General features: G+C 43.2%; 2 protein-coding genes across 4 annotated transcripts in view; one reads left to right on the forward strand and one right to left on the reverse strand.

Moving 5' to 3' along the window:
- The first annotated feature begins 11,537 nt into the window (after positions 1-11,537).
- Positions 11,538-14,239, forward strand: LOC115146660 (insulinoma-associated protein 1a-like). Its single transcript, XM_065003288.1, has one exon. It carries the CDS (start codon positions 11,888-11,890, stop codon positions 13,307-13,309), a length of 1,422 nt encoding a protein of 473 aa, XP_064859360.1. The 5' UTR covers positions 11,538-11,887; the 3' UTR covers positions 13,310-14,239.
- Positions 14,240-18,184: 3,945 nt separating this feature from the next.
- Positions 18,185-23,034, reverse strand: part of LOC115146504 (ral GTPase-activating protein subunit alpha-2-like) — a 191,320-nt gene continuing 186,470 nt past the window's right edge. The window contains exon 40 of one of the 3 annotated variants that reach the window (XM_065004260.1): positions 18,185-18,933. In XM_065004260.1, the coding sequence (XP_064860332.1) occupies positions 18,779-18,933 (155 nt within the window). In that variant the 3' untranslated portion in view covers positions 18,185-18,778. The remainder of the gene's footprint in view (positions 18,934-23,034) is intronic. The other 2 variants (XM_065004261.1, XR_010459785.1) reach the window with 2 other exon arrangements.

Raw genomic sequence — 23,034 nt, forward strand, 5'->3', positions numbered from 1 at the left:
CCCGTAAACCTCGTATTTAGAAACATATAAAACAAATGTGTTTTCCCACTTCTTTTCATTTGATTAACAACCAAAGCATAGCCTCTCAATGAATATAACACACACGTCTAGTAACCCAAAAGTTGAATGATTCGAATCTCATCTCACATAACTTTAGCATTTTAACTAATTAGCTCCTTTGCAACTACAGTGCATTCGGAAAGTATTCAGAACCCTTGACTTTTCCCACATTTTGTTACGTTACAGCCTTATTCTAAAATGGATTAAATTGTTTTTTTCCCCCTCATCAATCTACACACAATACCCCATAATGACAAAGCAAAAATAAATGTTTGCAAATGTATTAAAAAACTGATATCACATTTACATAATTATTCAGACCCTTTACTCAGTACTTTGTTGAAGCACCTTTAGCAGCAATTACTCCTGTATTTGGGGAGTTTCTCCCATTCTTCTCTGCGGATCCTCACAAGCTCTGTCAGGTTGGATGGTGAGCGTCGTTGCACAGCTATTTTCAGGTCTCTCCAGAGATGTTCAATTGGGTTCAAGTCCGGTTTCTGGCTGGGCCACTCAAGGACATTCAGAGACTTGTCCCAAAGACACTACTGCGTTGCCTTGGCTGTGTGCTTAGGGTCGTTGTCCTGTAGGAAGGTTAACATTCACCCTAGTCTGAGGTCCTGATTAATACATATCATATGAAATGTAACATATCATACTAATTGGAGTGTCCCGGATTTACATTTACTATGTTATGTCTACCTCTGAGTCCAGGTTGCAATATTCCTGCCCCCAGTGCCCCCAGCTGAATTGGAGTTGATGGCAACGCAAAGACTGTCAATAACCTACAGAACTTGGGACAAACGCTTGCAGGCGGTAGTATGGTACTCAAATCATGACGGCAGTGATCTTCAGGTCGGAAAGTTGGTTTCTGACTTGGAATTCCGATTTGGATGACCATTCAAAGCGATTTTCCCAGTCCGAGCATGTTTTTTTCCCACGAGTTCCCAGTTGTCTTGAACATACTGAAGTCTTTCTGACTTCCCAGTTATTTTGAAAGTGGCACTAAGCCATGGAATGCTTTGATTGGTCAGTGCGTGGCCATGCCCTCCTCACACCTACAAATTGTTTATTCATCAAAACTTGTCCTTTTCACACCACCGCCAGTTATTGCGCTCATAATAACCGCTGTGAAAATAGCACACCCCTGTCCCAAAAGCGCTGCCGCCAGCACTTAGATTTGCATTGGATTTGGTCAAATAGAGCCCACATTCAGCCTATAGGACCACATTAATTACAATTCAGTTGTCAACAAAACACACACTGTGCACCTGGGTAAATGCCCGTCCTTACACCCTTAAAAGTAATGTTTGACTTTATTGTACCGTAAGATTTTCTGAATGGGTCAACTCTAAATGAAGAATAGGATGATATTCTCCTTCTTGTAACAAAGGCTATTGGCTATTAGTTCACATGAAGTTTATTTGACAGCAACATGAGAATCATCCCCTTCAAAGCCTTTAATGATATAATCTTCCCCCATCCCCACAAAGACAAATATGATATCCATGCCTAAAACAGACTGTTTTACACAAAGTAATCCACAGTCTTTGAAATTGCCAGTCTTTTATTGGTAAAGGGCAGTGTACAGGGAGGAGCTATAGTCCTGTATTAGGAGCGAAATATCATGCATAGCCTGTTTTTATTGGGCATTGTGGCACAATCTGCCCTTTTCCCTTCCCAGATGCCATTGTTAAAAAGGTGGTTTTAATGCGCTGCAACAGATGGGCTCTCCTACAGGTCGGACTGGGAGTGTTTACCGTGCACTGGTGTGTGGATAACAGGTGAGCATATCGCATCCCCATCAGCCAATCAGGACTCAGCAGATGTCACGTCTCTGCCTGTTAACCTTTATTTGGCATGGGGCTGTTAATGGAAGGAGAGGGAAGCACATTTGATCAGGACAATTGTCAAGGTTTATCCCATCAACTATTTATGCCATCAAGACTAAATCTTTTTTTGCAACCTGGTCTCAGAGCATTTCGGACTATTCTTTACGTAAATCCGAGACACTATTTAATATGATATGTTCCGTTTCGCATAGCATGTTATAATTTCTGGATGTCCATCGGCCATTTTGTATGATATGTTTTACGAATTACAATTTGTATTATATGTTCCAAATTTTCAAAACGTACAATATGCTATGAATTTGCAAACCATATGGTATGCTACGAATATTAGTTAAGTGGCTAATGTTATCCAGCACGCTAGTGTTAGCTAGGCTAGGGGTTAGGGTTCGGGTTAAGTTTACAAGTTAGGTTAAAGGGTTAGAGGAATGGTTAGCTAAAAGAGTTAGGGGAAGAGTTAACATGCTAAGTAGTTTCAAAGTAACTAAAAGTAGTAAGTAGTTAAAGTTGATAATTAGCTAAAATGCTAAAGTTGTCCGTGATGAGATTCAAACTCACAACCTTTGGGTGTCTATGGATGATATATATGTATATCCATCGACCCCGACCAACCATCCTACTTCCGTTTTTACCTTAAGTAACCATCTGTCTAATGTAACCATACCAAACGTAACATATTATATAGTAAATGGCGTGTCTAGGTTTTATGTACAGAATAATACAAAATTCTCTGAGACCAGGTTGCTTTTTTGATGGCTCTGAATATGATTGGATGATGATGATAAATGATTTGTAGGCCTATTGAGCTGCAAACAAAACATATTAAAATGCTGGGAGGTTGTCCCTTTAACTGTCCCAAAATAAGTGAATCAAGTTAATTCAATAGTTATTAGAAACAAGAGACTAACAAGACATTTTCAGTTTCAACCTATGTTGTTGTTCCCGTCTAGTCCAGTCTTTCTGCTTATTCATGTTTCAGAGAACTCTCCACTGTGAACATAAGGTAAATAAACATGGAGCTTTCCTTTTTAAGCCAGGCCATCTTGCATTACTGTAATGTGGTATCATGGCAACCAGACTGGTACGGGAGGGCAGAGGGGAGAGGTCTGAATTAGTTGCCTAATGGCTGACCTGTGTCTACTAGCAGCACACATGAATTGGGTTCAGTCAGACTCAGAGCACCTGTCCACTCTGTGTCAACATCAGATCAGGTTACCTGCTGCATCCTGATCTTGGAGCTCCTAAACTCACCCTTCTCTCACCTGGCTGGCTGGGTAGCCTCTCAAAAGGTTACACCATTTCCTGTTATTACAATAGACCCGTGCTTGACTTGGACTGAAATAGGTGCCAGTACTCATTTTGAGTGATGGTACTATTTATATTTAGCTGCAATACGTTTTAGCTAATATTCTATAAGAGGTGTAGGAATTAAAGCAGTAGAAAATTGGTGGTGCCGGTACTCAGTTCCGTTGAGCTCCTGCCCAAGTCAAGCACTGCAATAGACTGTCCCTGTTTGGTAGTGCCTTCATACCAGAATTGCATTCACTGACTAATTGTTTACCTGTACTAGCATCAATTTAATACATAATTGACTGTGATATAATTACATATACTGAAAGATATTAACTTGTGTTTATTATATAATAATAATATCACAACTATAGACAGATTAATCACAATTGATTTGTGACTAGAGCCCAGAGTTTGTTCTGGTCAGGTAAGTCATGTTGTACCGAAAAACTCCTAGCCCAAAGGTCTCACTACATCCTTCCAGCAACACCATATTCCAACCAGCCACACCATGTATCGACCAGCCATACCATATTCCAAACAGCCATACCATATTCCGAACAGCCACACCATGTTCCGACCAGCCACACCATGTTCCGACCAGGCACACCATGTTCCGACCAGGCACACCATGTTCCGACCAGGCACACCATGTTCCGACCAGGCACACCATATTCCGACCAGCAACACCATATTCCGACCAGCAACACCATATTCCGACCAGCCACACCATGTTCCGACCAGCCACACCATGTTCCGACCAGCCACACCATGTTCCGACCAGCCACACCATATTCTGATCAGCCACACCATATTCCGACCAGCCACACCATATTCCGACCAGCAATACCATATTCTGACCAGCCACACCATGTTCCGACCAGCCACACTATATTCCAACCAGCCACACCATATACCGTTTGGAGCTCCAGAGCTGGTTATAATGAGGCCTCTCAGGCTGATTAGGGTGCTAAGCTGCTGGAGCAGGCCGGTGGGTTTAACAACTTTTCAGGGGCAGCCTCTCTCCTCCGGTTAACACTAATGTCATACTCTCACTGGCAGACTCTTGGAGCACTGGAGGACGAGGAGACAAACTGGAACACTGCCATGTGTAATGAGATTTAGAGATCTTCTTTATATAATTTTCTTAAAATCCTCTAAAGTTGTGTATGGCAATAGATGTTCAATGAAAAATGTATTTTTGTGAAACACAAAAACATCATTGCAATGAATCAAATCAAATCAAATCAAATTTATTTATATAGCCCTTCGTACATCAGCTGATATCTCAAAGTGCTGTACAGAAACCCAGCCTAAAACCCCAAACAGCAAACAATGCAGGTGTAAAAGCACGGTGGCTAGGAAAAACTCCCTAGAAAGGCCAAAACCTAGGAAGAAACCTAGAGAGGAACCAGACTATGTGGGGTGGCCAGTCCTCTTCTGGCTGTGCCGGGTAGAGATTATAACAGAACATGACCAAGATGTTCAAATGTTCATAAATGACCAGCATGGTCGAATAATAATAAGGCAGAACAGTTGAAACTGGAGCAGCAGCACAGTCATGTGGACTGGGGACAGCAAGGAGTCATCATGTCAGGTAGTCCTGGGGCACGGTCCTAGGGCTCAGGTCCTCCGAGAGAGAGAGAAAGAAAGAGAGAATTAGAGAGAGCATATGTGGGGTGGCCAGTCCTCTTCTGGCTGTGCCGGGTGGAGATTATAACAGAACGTGGCCAAGATGTTCAAATGTTCATAAATGACCAGCATGGTTGAATACAGTGATTACATGGACTGAGCAAGGCAGCTGTTAGTTTCAGAATACCCAAACTCAATAGACCTCTTCCTTGTGTGACCGTTAACCACTGTTCAAACACAAATATTACCTAGCATCTGGCCATGCATGCACCGTCAGACTCTCAGGAGTCAGAAACCCCAGGCAGAAAGCACACAGGGGCACATACGCTATACAGCTGGCATACGGCTCACTGCTGGCACTTAGCCCCGTGGGCTGACACTCCTAGCAGGACCTCACAGTCAGCCTGCATCTATTGTCAAAACCATTATATCCCTCTGATGATGAAATGATTAGCGGACGCTAGGCTAATCACAAGGCAAGCGGGTGATGGATAGGGTAGCTGATAGACTCAGGGGGTCGGTTGGGGCGCTTTGTCCAGGCACCCCTCAATCTTGTGATACAGGCAACCCCCCATCCAACCCCTGTTACCCCCACCAGCTGCCCTGACCCCTCATCATACCGCTGCCTATGCTCATCATGTGCTGACAGTCAAAGGGGTCCGCTCCATCAGTCATAAGAATGGAATCCCTCCTACCCCAAGTCAAAATCAATCGGCCCCCAGACCGACCCTGCATTTTCTTGGTAATGTCACTCTAACAATGGGCTTCTGTCATTGGTAGATAATAGAGGTGGTCCCAGGCACGGTGCTCAGGTCAAGTTGGCTGGCCCTGGAAGGAAGTATCAGAAGGCACTGCACGGAACCCAACTTCTCTGTTGGGATAGCTATCTGTCCTCCTGGAAACCACAGGCTGTCCTGAACACCAGGGGAACACACCAATACAACAGCCTTAACAGGATTGTCCTTAGCCGAGTACTGTGCTGGACTATTGTCTCTGTCTTTCACTCTATTCTATTCTATGTTTCTAGAATGGCACTATTATTGTCATCACATACATTTGAAGAGTGGCTTTCTAGTAAACTAGGTTTTATTTTACCATTGAGTTAGGGTCAGAGGACACAATCACTATCTAATACTAGCAGAATCCCAACTAGCTGAACCGGTAAGCTCCCTGGTAATACCAGAGTAAGCACACAACACCAGTTCCAGCTCCCTGACAGGTATCTCTACAAGGTCTCAACAGAGTCTCAAGGGTCTCTATAGAGTCTCTACGGAGTCTCTACAGAGTCTCAACATGGTCTCTACAGGGTCTCTACAGAGTCTCTATGGGGTCTCTACAGAGTCTCAACAGGGTCTCTACAGGGTCTCTACAGAGTCTCAACAGGGTCTCTACAGGGTCTCTACAGAGTCTCTATAGAGTCTCAACGGGGTCTCTACAGGGTCTCTACAGAGTCTCTATAGAGTCTCTACTGAGTCTCTACAGGGTCACAGAGTACATGCAGAGAAATCTAGTGGTGGAGACGGTAGGGGTAGAAGGGTGGAGGGGGCCTCGGAGCATCCGGAGGGTGAGTCTGCGTGGCAACTCCACCAGCCGCTCCATGACTGATCTCATTTGATCTAGCTTATTATGCAAACGACTCCCAACTCCCACTGCATAATTAAGACTTAATTAATTTGTCTGGGTCCGGCCTGCTCCTTACTTCCATTTACAACATGATAATCATTTGGAAGGGAGGTATGGTACCCTCGCTGATGAAAAGACTGATATAATTAATTAACCATTTTTCCCCCCTTTTTTTCTGAGAGAAAATAATAAGTGTGATGAGCAGAGTCTGATTAACCCTATTATAGTGACTAATTAGGGGGATCGTTTAATAACCAAGGAAGCAGCACAATTATGACAGAATGCTAATTATGCCATTCAATGAGGAGTGTTTCAATTTTGGAAAAGCTTTGTTAGGGAACTGTGACATCGCAAACTCTTCACACATAGTCATTTGTTTTTGTGTGCATGTGTGAGGATTGGCTTACATGTCTCCCTCTCAAATTATTTCATCTATTGTTGCATTTCTCATTAATTCAAGAACATCTTACTGGGAAAATCAATTAATTAAAAAAGTATTACAAGTTTGGAACAGATTTACAAATTATTCACAACAAAACCGCTAAATAAGCAGTCACATGAATACAATAGTACAAACTTTAAATAACATAAAACATTCATACTTTTCTCAGCTACAAAGGTAATTTAGGCTCATTTGATAGTGGGTTTTCCCCTGTAAATCATAATGAGAAATGAATGCTAAGTATTCAGATGAGAAGAAAATTAAGTATAGTAACCATCTCAGGGTAAATTACATGGATGGGACTGACTGACCTCAGGCTATCCTAATAGGGTTGCAAAGTTCTGGGGAATTTTACATAAAGTTTTCCAGAAATCCTGATTGGAGGATTCCGGATTTCCTGCTTATTCCCTCCTGATTCCGTGAATCCTCTAACCGTGTGCCCTTGAGCAAGGCACTTAACCCTAATTGCTCCTATAAGTCGCTCTGGATAAGAGTGTCTGCTAAATTACTAAAATGTTTATGTAAATGTATATTGTATCAAGCTGTGAGCTGATTCTCTTGCATGCTAAAAAATGGGATGATGGTGGATGTTTTTTTATATGGACACCTGGATCACTGGACAAAAGAGAAATAGGATGAAGAGCTGAGTGGATTCTGAGGCTCCATTTGTCAATCGAGGGAGGATGTGGCCCATTAGGTTTCTGAGCGGCCATCTTGTTTGTATTCAACAGTTACACCAAAATAAGGGTAACCTCATAAAATAATCAATTTGAGCAACGTTTCTGGTTTAATTTCTGTACGTTGAGTCACTAATGTCATTATGGTTGGTTGTTTATGACATGGGATGTAAATCACCTTACATTCTGTTCTTAGCGGAAAATAAATCCAGTCTTTAAAAAACAAAATCCAGTAGTTCCCCATGTAAGTCATCATGTTCTTACACAAGAACATCCACGGTCATGGGTAAAGGGAGAGCATCTGTGTGTGTCTCTATGTCTGTGTGCATGTCAACGTATGTGCGCCTCCGCGTGTGTACCTCAATTTCCCTCTCTGCACCTCCATAGTGCAGCTGTGTCTCAAACTCTTGTCAGGTAATTGAATGAGCAGGGGGAAACCTGCAGTGGGAATCTTGGCGCCTGCTGTCCTTATTATCTGTAATACAGCAGCTGCACTGCCTGCTCTTTGTTGTTCGACTCATGAATAGAGAAATGAATGTGGGGAATGACAGAGGTGAACACTGAGGGGAGAGACAGGGCAGCACATTTTAATCAGCCCAGATAGAACAATCACTTTTTCCACCTCTGTGGCTCAGAGGTGAATTAGCATTTAACATTCCAGGGCATGCTTGGTGACAAGGCTCTGGCGGGAAATACAACCAATAGACTGGAGTGATTTCTGAGCAGCTCTCTGATGCTTTAGATCAGTGAATGTAATATGCCCCAGGGCTTGGAGACATCATGTTTCAGGGAACCATTTTTATATGGTAGCTACTATTGTGCTGTAAGGAGTGCCAACACAAAAATGTTGGCCATACAGACGGTTGCATTCTGTGAGTGACATACCATTCAGATCGATGGTATTGTAATATATTGTTGAAAATACTTTAGAATTATTGTTCCAGGATATAATAGGTCAAATGTTGGCAGACATGTTGTCCATCTGCAAGGAGACAAAAGCTAGAAGCCTTGCTGCATTGGTTCTTAGAAACCCCAGCCTCTGATTAAATCTAGATTCCTCAATAGCCCTGTCCATGGTGCTGAATGGAACCTCCCTCTTATCAGATTACACACAGGCACCAGCACCCAACAGCTCATCCATTACAATCATTGATTGACAATGCCATTCATGAAGCACATGTCATGATGAGTGCAAATTAAAGTCACATCATTGGAGCATTCGAGCAAGATGGGTTTGTGTAAGATTCAGACACTGGGCTAATGGACAAATTTGAAATGGATAATCTGAAGAGAAATATGGTTTGATAGAGATTTTGTGACTTAAATGTAAATGTAAATGTAAATGTTGAGACCTTTTTCTATTCTGTTTCATATCTGGCAACCCAAAATGATTTGACCAGAAAGGGAGCCAATAGTTATTCAGGGTGAGCCCCCTTTCTTCAAGATCTGCAATCTTACTTCACCTGTAGATGGTGCAATAAAATAGGCAGACTGTGAGCTGAGTCTGAGATGAATGAAATCAGAAAGAGGTTACTTCTGAGTAAATGCTTTAGGCTCATATCATCATGCTGTAAAAAAATGACAATGTCTGACATTTTATTTTTGTCTGTGATTTAATCAAAGTTGCCACTTGCAGCACATTAAGGAATGATATTTTGTTAAATAGGCCTACACCAGCTACTCATAAGAATAGCACTAACATTGCAGAAACTCTGGACATGAATGATGACAACACTGAACGTCATTTTACATTTAAGAGAGAAGATCACCTTTCCAACTTTAAATCAATCTGGGTGCTGTTGGGCGTAGGGCACCGGGTTCTAACGATGGTCTATTTAGGAGCGGATGAAGTTTACATTATGGAAGGAAGGATGGAATGGCAGCTGTATGCTAATGATGCTCCGATCTTTCAGTGTTTTCCCTCGCGCAGGGCAGGGCGCGCCACTGAGCAAACAAGCACGTGCGTCCGCCGAAACCAAGGCCACCACACCGGCCCACGCGCTCCAGAAATGATCACGGGGAAAGAGGAACTTGTTAAAAATGCTATCAAAGCGTCTAGTCCCACGAACCACGACTAACATAACTGCCAGTTGAAACGTTCTCGAAAAAACACTATAGCCAAAAGACATGACCTGTTAGCGGGCCTATAATGTGATTGTGACTGTCCTGTAGCATAGACCTAACATATATTTTGTAGTGTTATTTGTAGTGTTTATAACAATACGGCCTGATAAGGGGAGAAAAACTATCTTTAAACTCGTTAATGTTCAATGTACAAAAACATTGCCGTGTATAATTTCAGAGAGACAAAATTTGAATTGCACAAAGCTAACGGTTTGTATTCAAGCAAGTGAAAACGCATCAGACCAGAGCCAACCATTCAAAAGGCGCATGTCTCAGCTAAGGATTGTGTAATTATTTGACTTGGTCATACGGCAGCTTTATGCAAATGAGGAGACCAATACCCGATGATGGAGATTTATTCTTCCCTGCAAAGAAAAAGAACGCACGCTCTGCCAAGTGGCGCATGCTCATTCATTTGAAGATATTATGATGAAACGCAGGCAAGCATTTTAGACAAAAATATTCACATAGGCCTATAGTAGGCTACTTTGGATTATCGGCCTTGTAAGCATACTCTCTAAACCTGATAGCTGTAAAATTCTATAGGCCTACATTTACATTTAATGTATACACAAAACTGACAACAAGTTATCTGAAAAAAACAGAATTTGACTTTGTAGCCTACAAAACACAACACAACGTTTGCTTAATTTACATTTCCTTTTTAAATCAATTTTCAAAGAATTCAAACATGCAAGACGTATTCTGATTCACTGAAAAAGTGTTTTATCATAGCCTCCTACATGAAACAAAAAGCGACTTCATTAAATCCATTTAACCAATCTTGATTTAAAGATAGGAGACAAGAGACAATCATTTATTCAGAATGTAGCCTAAAGTTTAGAATAAACGTTTTAAAGCCAACTGATATTTCAAAAATGAAGAATACTAGGAAAATCATGTTTCAAGTGATTTCAACAAGAATGGAACAATATCAAGCAAAAACAGTTTGCAAACAGTGATTGTTAGAGAGATTTTTTTTTTATATATCGTTGCACATGACGTCCATATCACATGCCATACATGGACAGGGGAGGTGTTCTGGAAAAGGGGTGCAGATTTAATAACCCGAGAAGCGCTGGGTGCGCGCGGGCTGACATTCGGGCTGCGGCCCTCTTTGTTTGGAGCGCTGATTACACACAGCACGCGCCTATCCCTGGGCCAGATTGGCCGTGAGTTCTATTTCACAGGTCAAATTGCTTTTCAAACGAAAACTGCATATGCAGCGTGGGCAGACGTGGCTATTATGTACCAAGACCAGAGGCCCTTCTTATTACTTATGTATGCAGTGAGATGTCTGATGTATAACTCCAGTTAAACTGCCGAGACAGACGCGTGCCCAAATAAATACATTCGTACCAAGTAATGTTTATTTAAGAAGTCCTACCTTATTTGTGTAAAATACTAACTCTCTTATCAAATATCCATAGGCAATGCCAATGTCACACACAGTTGGCACATATGTTGTCCCTTGGTCCCCTTAAGCCACAATACAACAATATGTGTGTCCCATTGCTTTACTATTGACACTGACATCACTTGCCCAAGTTTTAGATGTTCATGTTTTTGCCTTTTATTCTATAAATGCAAATAACACCTTGCAACTTATTTATTGTCTTCTCAACCAGACCCCCCACCCCCACCCCTCTTCAGTCCCCATCCTAATTGTAAACTCTGATGATTGTGTTAGTGAAGGACATTTCCTTTTGGCAGCTCAGTGGCCCCCAAAGGAGAACCACAAAGCCGTGGCACGTGTGCATTTGTATAGAGAACCATCAGACCTTAAAAAGAGGAGGGCCCGGCGTGTGCCTCTCTTGGGGAGGGACCAAGCGCCCACATTAACGTAATAAACCGCAACTACATCTGCTAAGCTATCTGCACATCCTCCAACGAAATCCATCAAACCCAAGCTTTGAACCCTCCCACTCCCACATCCAAATCCACTGGGATCTTCGTTTCGTCTGATTGGTTGAAGATGCGGCAACAAGGGGCGAGAACAATAGCATTATTCCGGCATAAAAGAGTGCAGCTATGCCTTAGAGACGAAAACATTTCAGCAACACAGAGATCAATAGTTTAGCGAAAATATAAAATAGCAACCGAGGCTCCCGGTGTGACTGTAATTCCACAAACCTGGATATCATCCGAGACTTCGCCCACCTCTCCAAAGTGCTTTTCTGCCATTCGCAAAGATGCCCAAAGGATTCCTGGTAAAAAGAAACAAGAAATCAGCGCATGTTTCCTATAGGACTCGTACCGATGAGTATGAGCAGGAGCATCACACCCCAAACTTTCAGAGTCAGATGGACTCATCTCCGCCTGTCTCTGTTGCGTCCTGTTTGGACCGTGCAGCCCCATCGCCGGACATCGCAGCAGACGCCCCGATCACCAGGCTGGATGCTGAAGCGGTTCAGTTTGGCAACCCCGAGGCGATGTACCAAGCCCTCTACAGCCCCACCCGGCCCATCAGCAAGGACCATGAGAGAATATATTACGGGAGAAGTTTCAATCTAGGCTCGCCAATATCTGCCGAGTCATTCCCGACATCTTCCTCCAACAGCAGCTTTGATAATCTCCTGTTCGCCCCGGTGGATTTGAAAATAGGCACCAGCAACAGCAACCGCAGCGGCATCACCAGCAGCATCCCGGCTACAGTCATCAGGGGCGGTACCAAGAGGCCCGCATCCGACACTGAGCGCAAGAGCAAACCTGCATCCAAGAAACCCAAAGCCATCAGAAAACTGCATTTTGAAGACGAAATGACAACGTCTCCGGTACTTGGTCTTAAAATCAAAGAGGCTCCTGTCGACTTTAAACCCAGAACGCAGACATCGGCAGGCGGGAAGCCTTTAGGAGAGTTTGTCTGCCAATTGTGTAAGGAAGCTTACGCGGACACATTTTCTTTAGCCCAGCACAAGTGCTCTAGGATCGTGAGAGTTGAGTACAGGTGTCCTGAGTGTGATAAGATGTTCAGCTGCCCGGCTAACCTCGCCTCTCACCGGCGCTGGCACAAACCGAGAGCGCAGAGCGCAGCAGGGATAACATCTACCCAGAGAATCAAATCTGAAATGACCAAAATGCACCCCGCTGTCAAGACCATCCCGGAGGAAGCCAAAGACTCAAGAGCCGAGCTAATGAGTGACAGAGACACCCCAAGCCCAGGTGTGTCTGAATCGGGCTCGGAAGATGGTTTATACGACTGCCAATATTGTGGGAAAAGATTTAAGCGTCAAGCATACCTAAGAAAACATATTCTGGGACACCAAGCCTTGCAGAATAAAATGTTCAAGGACCACGCGTTTCCAAACAGCGACAGAGTGGAAGAGCAGGTGCCAGTGTCCACCTCATCCTCAGAGGAAAATCCAAACCAAAGTCCCCTGAATCTGAGCCCCGTGGACTGCCTTCTCTGCCCCGTTTGCGGGGAAAATTTCCCCAACAGGGCCAGCCAGGAGAGACACCTGCGTCTCATGCACTGCTCCCAGGTGTATCCCTGCAAGTATTGCCCTGCCACTTTCTACAGCTCACCCGGACTCACGAGGCACATCAACAAATGCCATCCGTCGGAAAATAGGCAGGTGATCCTGCTTCAAATGCCCGTGCGCCCGGCTTGCTGAACACAGGAAAACGCGTGCCTTGGACCGGAGTGTTGAAAAAAAAGTTATTTACCTAGATTACTGAAAGACAGGGCAACTTGATGTTTAGATTTGTGTGTTTGATGAGAGGTATTCTATCAATGCCAATCAGCTGGTTGTTGAATGCTTATCCATTCCTTGAATATAAAAATAGGCATATATTTTGCGATTTTTCTCAAATTAGTTTATCGAAAGAAAACAAAGCGTTAGTTTGACTGTTAAATGTATTTTTCTAGGACAGCTGCAGAGGTGCTCAAGTAATAGCTTCTAGACCTAAGAACTGTTTAATTTGATATGGGTATTTTCTCACATAAAAGCCTTTTAATTCACCGACTGTGAATTTCTGTATATCATTAAACTTTATGTTAACTTATGAATTACAGGACAGACTTATCAACTTTGTCTTAAAAACCTAAAACTATCGAAACCTTTCCCTTTAGTAGAACCACAAATGCCTTTAGAATATAAGCACACCAAAACTCTGCTGTATAACTGCCTTAAAAAACTCAACATAATAATGGTTGTTTTCGTTTAGAATGCGGGCACATATTTTATTATTAATTGTTGCAATATTGTTTAATCATAATAGTTGTATTTATGTATTTATTTATTTATTCTATTTGCAATTATCTTATGTAATGTATTGTTGTGTTGTGTGATTATTCTGTGGTTGTTCTGGCAGTTCACATGTTGTAGCCAAATGTTATGTCAAAATTATGAGTTGTGATAATTGTCGTGGACCGGTCTAAATCTTCAATCTCCACAGCTCTTGTAAAACGTAAAGCTCTTACCTTAGATGCAATCTTTTTCTATGAACAGGTTATTTTCTTAAATGTTGGCTTTTATAGCGCTTTGATTGTATGTGTACACTGTTGTCTCCAATTATCCATCGAAATAAAAACGATATTTTCAAAATGAAACCATTTATTTAGCTCTAGTTTGACATTGACTGTCTGAAAGATACCAAGCCTACATCCCCCATGTTTTCCAGCCCGGACTTCCAGTGATATACCTACAATAAGAAAATAAAGTGCCAGGCTATAGGGAAGTATCAATTCAACTTGTCTGAAAGAATTTTCTGATCTTTACAAGAGAAAACAATGACATTTTGAAATATGTAAATGAAATATAATGGCCATCCATCTGGGTAAAAACTCAAAAGACACAATGTTAATCTGAATTATTCTGGATACACTTTGAGGGAAAAGGGAAAAGTTGTCTTGAAAATCATTCCTATTCTTTCCATTTCCCCCCTTGTCTTACACAACAAAATATTACACATTAGTTCCCTCAGCTTCTCAACATTCATTCACTAGCCTATTTAATCAAATATTTAGGTTAAAACTCTAAATCAAACTTAGGTGTGGCCTACACAAGTGGCTAATTAGTAAAGGATGAGTAATAGCATAATTACCATGGACACTCAAGCCAGGATGCAGGCCTACTCCCTGTGGATGCATCATTTCTACAATGAGTGTCTGGACGAGGGACTAAAACGGGTACACACTGACATCAAGTACGGAGACATTTCAAGTTGGTCTGCTCTAAAATTACGATCTAATTCCTCATCTACCCTTTTGAGGTTTCATTGAACTATAGACAACAATCCCGATGCCTGCAATGTCCTGTAGGAAACTGAAAATATGCCTTATTTACCATTGCTATGATTTGCTATGTTGATTCATGCCACACATGATCATAAAGTAGTGTCTCAGAAGACCTGGTTTGGTTACCATGAAGAAGAGACAGAGAGCACTTAGCTTCTAGTCATACAGTATATTGCCATAATGCCTGGTCAGAACATGGCAGAAGAACAGAGGTGATGGCCACCCAACTCACCCATAGATCAGAAGGACATTTGTCTTCTCTAAAGGAGACTCCCAAGAGTTTGATTTTCCCTTTTAAATGGCTGTCTGACAGTGTAGGCTAAGCCTCTGAACAGCCAGGTCCACATTCACTCCCCATGACAAGAGAGAAAGAACTTCCAGAATAATTTGTGTGGCTTCAGCCAGCCCACGAGGGGTTAATGATCATTGTTGGGTCATGACTGTGGATGCTGTCATGTAGTTCACTGATGAGGACAGGCTTCTAGGGAAGAGTCAGTCTACTCTACTTGACTATGGTGTAAGACACACTTCCTACTAATGAGAAGAAACAGACAGGATATACAGTGTATGCAGAACTTTTGACATGTGACGATGTCAAAATAGACTCTTCTCACATAACACATACCCATATCATAATTCTTCTGCTATCATAACTTGCGAATATTCAGTCACATAATGTAGACAAAGGCAGAAGTTTTATGTGACCCAAAGGAACAGGTTCAGGCCAGATAGGCAGGTGCACGCACGCGGTTCCAATTATCGCCAAGTGCTCGTCTTCAGTCTTTAGCCATCCTACCAGCCAGGGCAGAAGTAATGTAGGTGCTGTAGATTTTGCACTTGTACCTTCCGGTGAGTTCCCATTATCCTAGCCTCCTCCCCTCCTGGAGCAGCAGGGGGGCAGATGGGAAGGGGTCAGGTTACCCCTGCTGCTGCTGGGCCAGGGTAAAAAAAACAACAGCACCATTATGTCATCCCCCCCCACCCCATCAAATCCCCCGAAAAACGGAAATGAGAACTCCGCTTAGGTGTCTTTCTAGGCCTGCTAGATTAGGCTAGCGTTACTATAACATGGTTAGGTAAGTGCCCATCTCTGTAACGACAGTTTTAAAGGAAATCTACTTCTGCTCCACTGCTATTCAAATCAATAGACCCAAACAAACAACACACAAAGAATATGGAGAATTTCAAATTGATTTAATGAAATATTTTCAATTTTCACATTTCTAATAAAGATAGCATGACTTCTGCCATTAAAAACAGTTTGATATGTTAACAAGTAATTATGAAATCGTTCTCTTCCTCTTATACAAAGATTATATTACAGGCATTAATATATGTATATTCATAAGGACTGGAGCCCTCAATTTGACACAATGTACAGGATTCCTAAACCAAAATCTAGAATTGACACTAAATCTGTTGCTTTACATGAGTTGAACCAGTCTGACTAAGACACAATCCTTACCCTGGTCCAAACAACACCGTAGGCCCATATTAACAGGGATCCCATCCACAACATCAAATCTACAATCTAAACTCCATAAGATGATCAGTAAAATTATCTGGGTAGTTCTTTACAGTGGCTATTGGGAAAGTGAGAGCATTGATCTGACTCAGGTCAGTATTTGCATACATTCTTCAAATGCACAAAACATTTCAATCTCTCTGAACAAACTCGACATTCGTGCCTCCTATGTTATTAATCAGTGCTTGGGAAAGAAAGACACAAAAAAACGAGAGAACAAAATGAAAGAAAATGGAGATGTACAGGTAAGGTAAAGTAGTGCAACAGATGGACAGTGTTGCAGCTCGGGTAGAGCCCTCCATCATGTGTATGTAACACCTGGCTTCCATGGCAACCTAAAGCGGCAGGTTTGGGTGGGAGGAGGAGGGGGCTTGGGTAGCACAGAGTCAACCTGCCTATTGCTAGGTTGATCGCCAGAGCTCAGCGCTCGTATGCCTTCTAACTCCCCAACCCCCACCGGCCTCATGAGGTTACTCATGGTGCATCATGGGAAAGAGGAGGTGGCATTTGTTTCCAATTCCGAGAGAAAAGAGCATCTCAAATAAACAAAGTGGGCCAAACCCAGTCAATCTGTTCATATAAGACGCTTGTGAGGACTAGGACAAGACACTGACCTTTACAGTCAAATAGGGGGGGAAAAGACTCTCCCTCTAGTTAACAGAGATGTGGGACAGGAAGGCAAAGCTAGCTGTCCACGTTTTGCTTCTTGGAATGAAAAACCCCCAAAATAAATCAAATTATGTCTAACAGTGGTAGGGTCTAGGAATGGATATTGGTGGACATATTACACAGGCACTGCAATAAGCTCCTTCAGAAATACACACACACACACACACACACACACACACGGAGTTAAGATTCACCTGAGGCTCCGGCTACTTCTTCCTCTAAACAGCACATGTATACATTATACAACAGCAAAATAAGTCTTCAAATATGACTTTGCATGCTCTCACACACTGAAACAAACACATCAAATAAAATGTAAAGCAAGTTACATCCAAGAATAAAGAGAAAAAAAACATTCAATGCTAGTTTTCAATGACAGTGAGTGCAAAAGATCATCTGTAGGGACATTGGAATGTCATATTTAAATATTACATATTTATCATATTTACAAGACAACAAGAAAATTATAGCAGAGGAAGAGACAGATGGAATTTATTGGATTACAGATTATGAACCCAGGTTAAACAATCCTACACAGGGTAACATCACTAAACAATTACAAATGCAGTATTTTCTCATTTCCAGCAGAGTTGCATAAATCAAAGCATGACAAAATCCATCAGAATCCATTTAAAAAGGACATTAGAGAGATAGAAAAACAAAAACAAGCTTCGATTCACCTCAGGTTGGAAAGACATCATTGATTGTCCACTCCAGGTTCATAACTATTAAAAACAGACTCCTACTGCACACACTCACAGCACTCCGGAAACAGGAAGTGTGTGGTACGGTGCAGCATTACGCTAGAGCAGCACCTCCTATGACGCAGTCCTTCCTTCTCTCCACAACAAGAGGATGAGTATGACCCAGACAGACAGACAGGCTTCCATGGCTCAAGACCCAGGACAAAACAACAAACCAAACAACAACATCACCCTTAAAAATCATCCTATCCTGTCAACAGCATTGCAAGACTATCATCAGTGTTTCACACAGCAGGATCACAAGGGGGGTCAGTGAGAAAATCAAAAAGGCAGACATATCAAAATGCATATGGACGATGAGAAATGTTTTATTACAGTATATATTAACTATATATGCGCAGCTGCTTCTCTTCACAAGAATACAATCTAAGACAGTCTCCCATTTCTCTAGCATTTCAGCCTCTTAGAGTTTTCCTCTACAGCAGTGTCAACTACCAGCTCAACAGCTATGGCATGAAAAAACAATATTGAAATGTTCATGATAGGTGGACTTCAAGTCTCCTAACATGATCTTTCACTCCAGTCCCTGGCTATACATACCTCGTTTTATCACTGTACTGAGTAGTGCTATTTATCAGTTATAAATTAAAAAGAAGCTTTGATTCTTCCAAAACAAAGTGCAGCCACATTGGAAAAAATGCCAATAGCTTCATCTCAAATATGCAGTTCAACAGCAAAACAACTGGAAGTGTATCAAAGAATCAATAATTGCCACAAATTAAAATGTGCAATATGCTCCAGTTAAATGTTTAAACGACACACACAAAACAAAACAAACAAAGCACACCCCCAAACTGTAGTCATTAGGGGTCGGTATGACAGTTTAAAACAGGACCAGTAGTGAAGGCCAAACGGGAGGTTTTGGGGGTGGGTTGGGCGAGAGAGCTCAGTTGGAGGATTTGCTTATGGCGCTGGCCGATCGGCGGAGTTTTCCGGAAACTCTGTTTTTTGTGGCACGGGGCATCGTGGGAGAGACCTGGTCCACATGGTCCATTCCTACGGAAACACTGAGCTCAGCACTCGTGCTGCCACTGAGGGAGCCTGGAGAGAGAGAGAGAGCGAGAGTGAGAGAGAATGAAAGCGAGGGAGGGATAAAGAGGGGATAGAGGGGGAGAGATAGGGGGGGGAGAGATAGGGGGGGAGAGATAGAGAGAAGTGGTGAGACGTGGCAGGCATACATGGGGATGTTAAGACATGGCATACTCCAACATGCTCTGACTGCCATGCACGTGAACGCACCCCCGGCACCCCAAACCGCTTACTCACTCTAGGGTCGAATTTATAATAACAAAAACAGAACAGGTGTACAGATTGATCCACTTGACCCTTGAGTTCATCACAGTTTTAAAAGTGACGTGTGGGACTAGATCAAGCAGCATACACATTCAGATTCAATGTGAACATGTCTTCATCACATGTCTTGGCTGACTAGAGGCTGCTAAGTGAGAGATGCTGAATATGTATTTGGGAGGGCACATGCTTGCATGAGTAGGAAAAAGAGAACATCTATTTTAAGCCATGTGGTTTTAAGAATGAAATTGTCTTTGTTGTTCAACATAAAGAGGATAGATTTTTCAACACTTGAAATGTACTGTAACAGAGAAAAACAATATCATGTTAACCTGGACAGGCATGTCATGATCATGTGGAGGGTGTCCTTTGTTAAACATTGTGGATCCCAAAGAAACAATCAATGATAAGAGGTTGCTAGCAGTGATAAGTGAGGGGGAAAAGCCAGAAAGAGCAACTTTATTTTGTGTACACCCCGTCCTCTCTCCTCCCAAACTCCCCATCCCATCTTTGCGATGTATCGAGTTTAAAAAAACTTTCCTACTTTGTTAAGATGGCACCTGGTTGCTTATTTTCAAGAAGACACCTGGTTGCTTAGTTTCAAGATGGCACCTGGTTGCTTATTTTCAAGATGGCACCTGGTTGCTTATTTTCAAGATGGCACCTGGTTGCTTATTTTCAAGATGGCACCTGGTTGCTTATTTTCTTTCTCTGAAGCATCTCAAGTTCCTATAGCTAAAAGGGACAGCAGATGGCTGCAGTAACACACACCCAGCCCAGTGGACACAAGCATCACTGACTTCCACTCATTCAGAGCGGGAGGGGTAGGGTTAAGGCTGTGTGTGTGTGTGTGTTTGTTTATCTTCATTATGCATATGAATAGAACAGAGGAGGGCTGTGAGTAAACGTGTGGGCAGGCCTAACCCAAGTCCAACCCTACAAGCACAGTCTAACTCCATAATTCCACTACTTTGCCCTTCGACTATTCCACCACTAGAACAAACAACTTCCCCGCTGGCCCTGACAAGCCCCACCCTCTCCTATAGTAGTGGTGTGATGGGAGAGGGGCAGGGCAGGGTAGCTGGGGAGGGGGCCGCTGGGCCACAGATAACCCTCTCAGATAAAGGCCCATACAGACCTTATATTTACTAACTCCCCCAGTATGCTGCCTAGCACCCACCCATGCAGCAGACACGTCTATCGACAGAGGGCTCGGTACAATACCCACTAAACAATGACAATAAACGGGTTTTAAATGGCAACACTTTGGGTTGCATATATGATATCATATGTGAAAATGACACAAATTTAAGTTGAATATTAAAAGTAAACATTCACAATTAGTTACTAGGGTGAAACAAAATCTCCCAAAACTTGAGTTGGCGGTGCCTGGCTGGTAAATCATAACGCAAGTTCATTCCACTCCGAGCTCCCCCTAAACAGCTAGACTGACAGAGGCCATGGTGTGTCAGAGACCTGCACACCCTGCCTCTCATTTGAGATCCTTTCATACTCAGAGTGTGAGGTGAGAGAATGAGAGAGAGAAAGAGAAGGGCGAGAGAGGGGAGAAAGAGAAGGGAGAGGAGACAGAGGGGAGGGGAGGCAGAGGGGATAGAGAGAGAGATCTAGAAGGTTAAAAAAAACAAAAGGGAGTAAATGGGCCTCATCCCCATTGGTCCCCTGCAGCAATTCAAACAAAGCTTCAATGACAAAGCCGTTTTCTTCCAGTACGGCAGGTGTTAATGTCACACTCTGCCCCAGGCCAACAGCCACACTCGGACAGGAGTGAAGAGGAGAAAAAAGGACAAAGATAAAGGAAGATACCGCTGGGGAGATAAAGACAAAGGCATGTGGCGTGACATGCAGAAGCACAAGCAGAAAGAAGTGTGTCCATATTGCTCATGCTGCTACTTAGTCGGGTGCTAATTGTCCGAACCGTGCAGCATCACTCAGCCTGGCTAAACAGAGAATACAACCCCCATGCAGCGTTATATCACCACCCCATACAGCGTTATACCACCACCCCATACAGCGTTATATCACCACCCCATACAGCGTTATATCACCACCCCATACAGCGTTATATCACCACCCCATACAGCGTTATATCACCACCCCATACAGCGTTATATCACCACCCCATACAGCGTTATATCACCACCCCATACAGCGTTATACCACCACCCCATACAGCGTTATATCACCACCCCATACAGCGTTATATCACCACCCCATACAGCGTTATATCACCACCCCATACAGCGTTATACCATCACCCCAAACAGCGTTATATCACCACCCCATACAGCGTTATATCACCACCCCATACAGCGTTATACCATCACCCCATACAGCGTTATACCATCACCCCATACAGCGTTATACCATCACCCCATACAGCGTTATACCACCACCCCATACAGCGTTATATCACCACCCCATACAGCGTTATATCACCACCCCATACAGCGTTATACCACCACCCCATACAGCGTTATACCATCACCCCATACAGCGTCATACCATCACCCCATACAGCGTCATACCACCACCCCATACAGCGTCATATCACCACCCCATACAGCGTTATATCACCACCCCATACAGCGTTATACCATCACCCCATACAGCGTTATATCACCACCCCATACAGCGTTATACCATCACCCCATATAGCGTTATATCACCACCCCATACAGCGTTATATCACCACCCCATACAGCGTTATACCACCACCCCATACAGCGTTATACCACCACCCCATACAGCGTTATACCACCACCCCATACAGCGTTATACCACCACCCCATACAGCGTTATATCACCACCCCATACAGCGTTATATCACCACCCCATACAGCGTTATATCATCACCCCATACAGCGTTATACCATCACCCCATACAGCGTTATACCACCACCCCATACAGCGTTATATCACCACCCCATACAGCGTTATATCACCACCCCATACAGCGTTATATCACTACCCCATACAGCGTTATATCACCACCCCATACAGCGTTATATCACCACCCCATACAGCGTTATATCACCACCCCATACAGCGTTATATCACCACCCCATACAGCGTTATATCACCACCCCATACAGCGTTATATCACCACCCCATACAGCGTTATATCACCACCCCATACAGCGTTATATCACCACCCCATACAGCGTTATATCACCACCCCATACAGCGTTATATCACCACCCCATACAGCGTTATATCACCACCCCATACAGCGTTATATCACCACCCCATACAGCGTTATATCACCACCCCATACAGCGTTATATCATCACCCCATACAGCGTCATATCACCACCCCATACAGCGTTATATCACCACCCCATACAGCGTCATATCACCACCCCATACAGAGTCATATCACCACCCCATACAGCGTTATATCACCACCCCATACAGCGTTATATCACCACCCCATACAGCGTTATATCACCACCCCATACAGCGTTATATCACCACCCCATACAGCGTTATATCACCACCCCATACAGCGTTATATCACCACCCCATACAGCGTTATATCATCACCCCATACAGCGTCATATCACCACCCCATACAGCGTTATATCACCACCCCATACAGCGTCATATCACCACCCCATACAGCGTTATATCACCACCCCATACAGCGTCATATCACCACCCCATACAGCGTTATATCACCACCCCATACAGCGTCATATCAACCGACCTTCATAAAGCGGTAGGTAGGTGGGTAAAAAAAGCGTGTTAGTACCAAATAAAGGAGAAACCAGAGAGGATGAGTGAACGGGAGAGCGAGGTCTTTGGGTGACACACGAGCTTCTGGTCGGCGCT

Source organism: Oncorhynchus nerka, linkage group LG18 (genome assembly GCF_034236695.1).
Source record: "Oncorhynchus nerka isolate Pitt River linkage group LG18, Oner_Uvic_2.0, whole genome shotgun sequence".
NCBI classification, from domain to species: Eukaryota; Metazoa; Chordata; class Actinopteri; order Salmoniformes; family Salmonidae; genus Oncorhynchus; species Oncorhynchus nerka.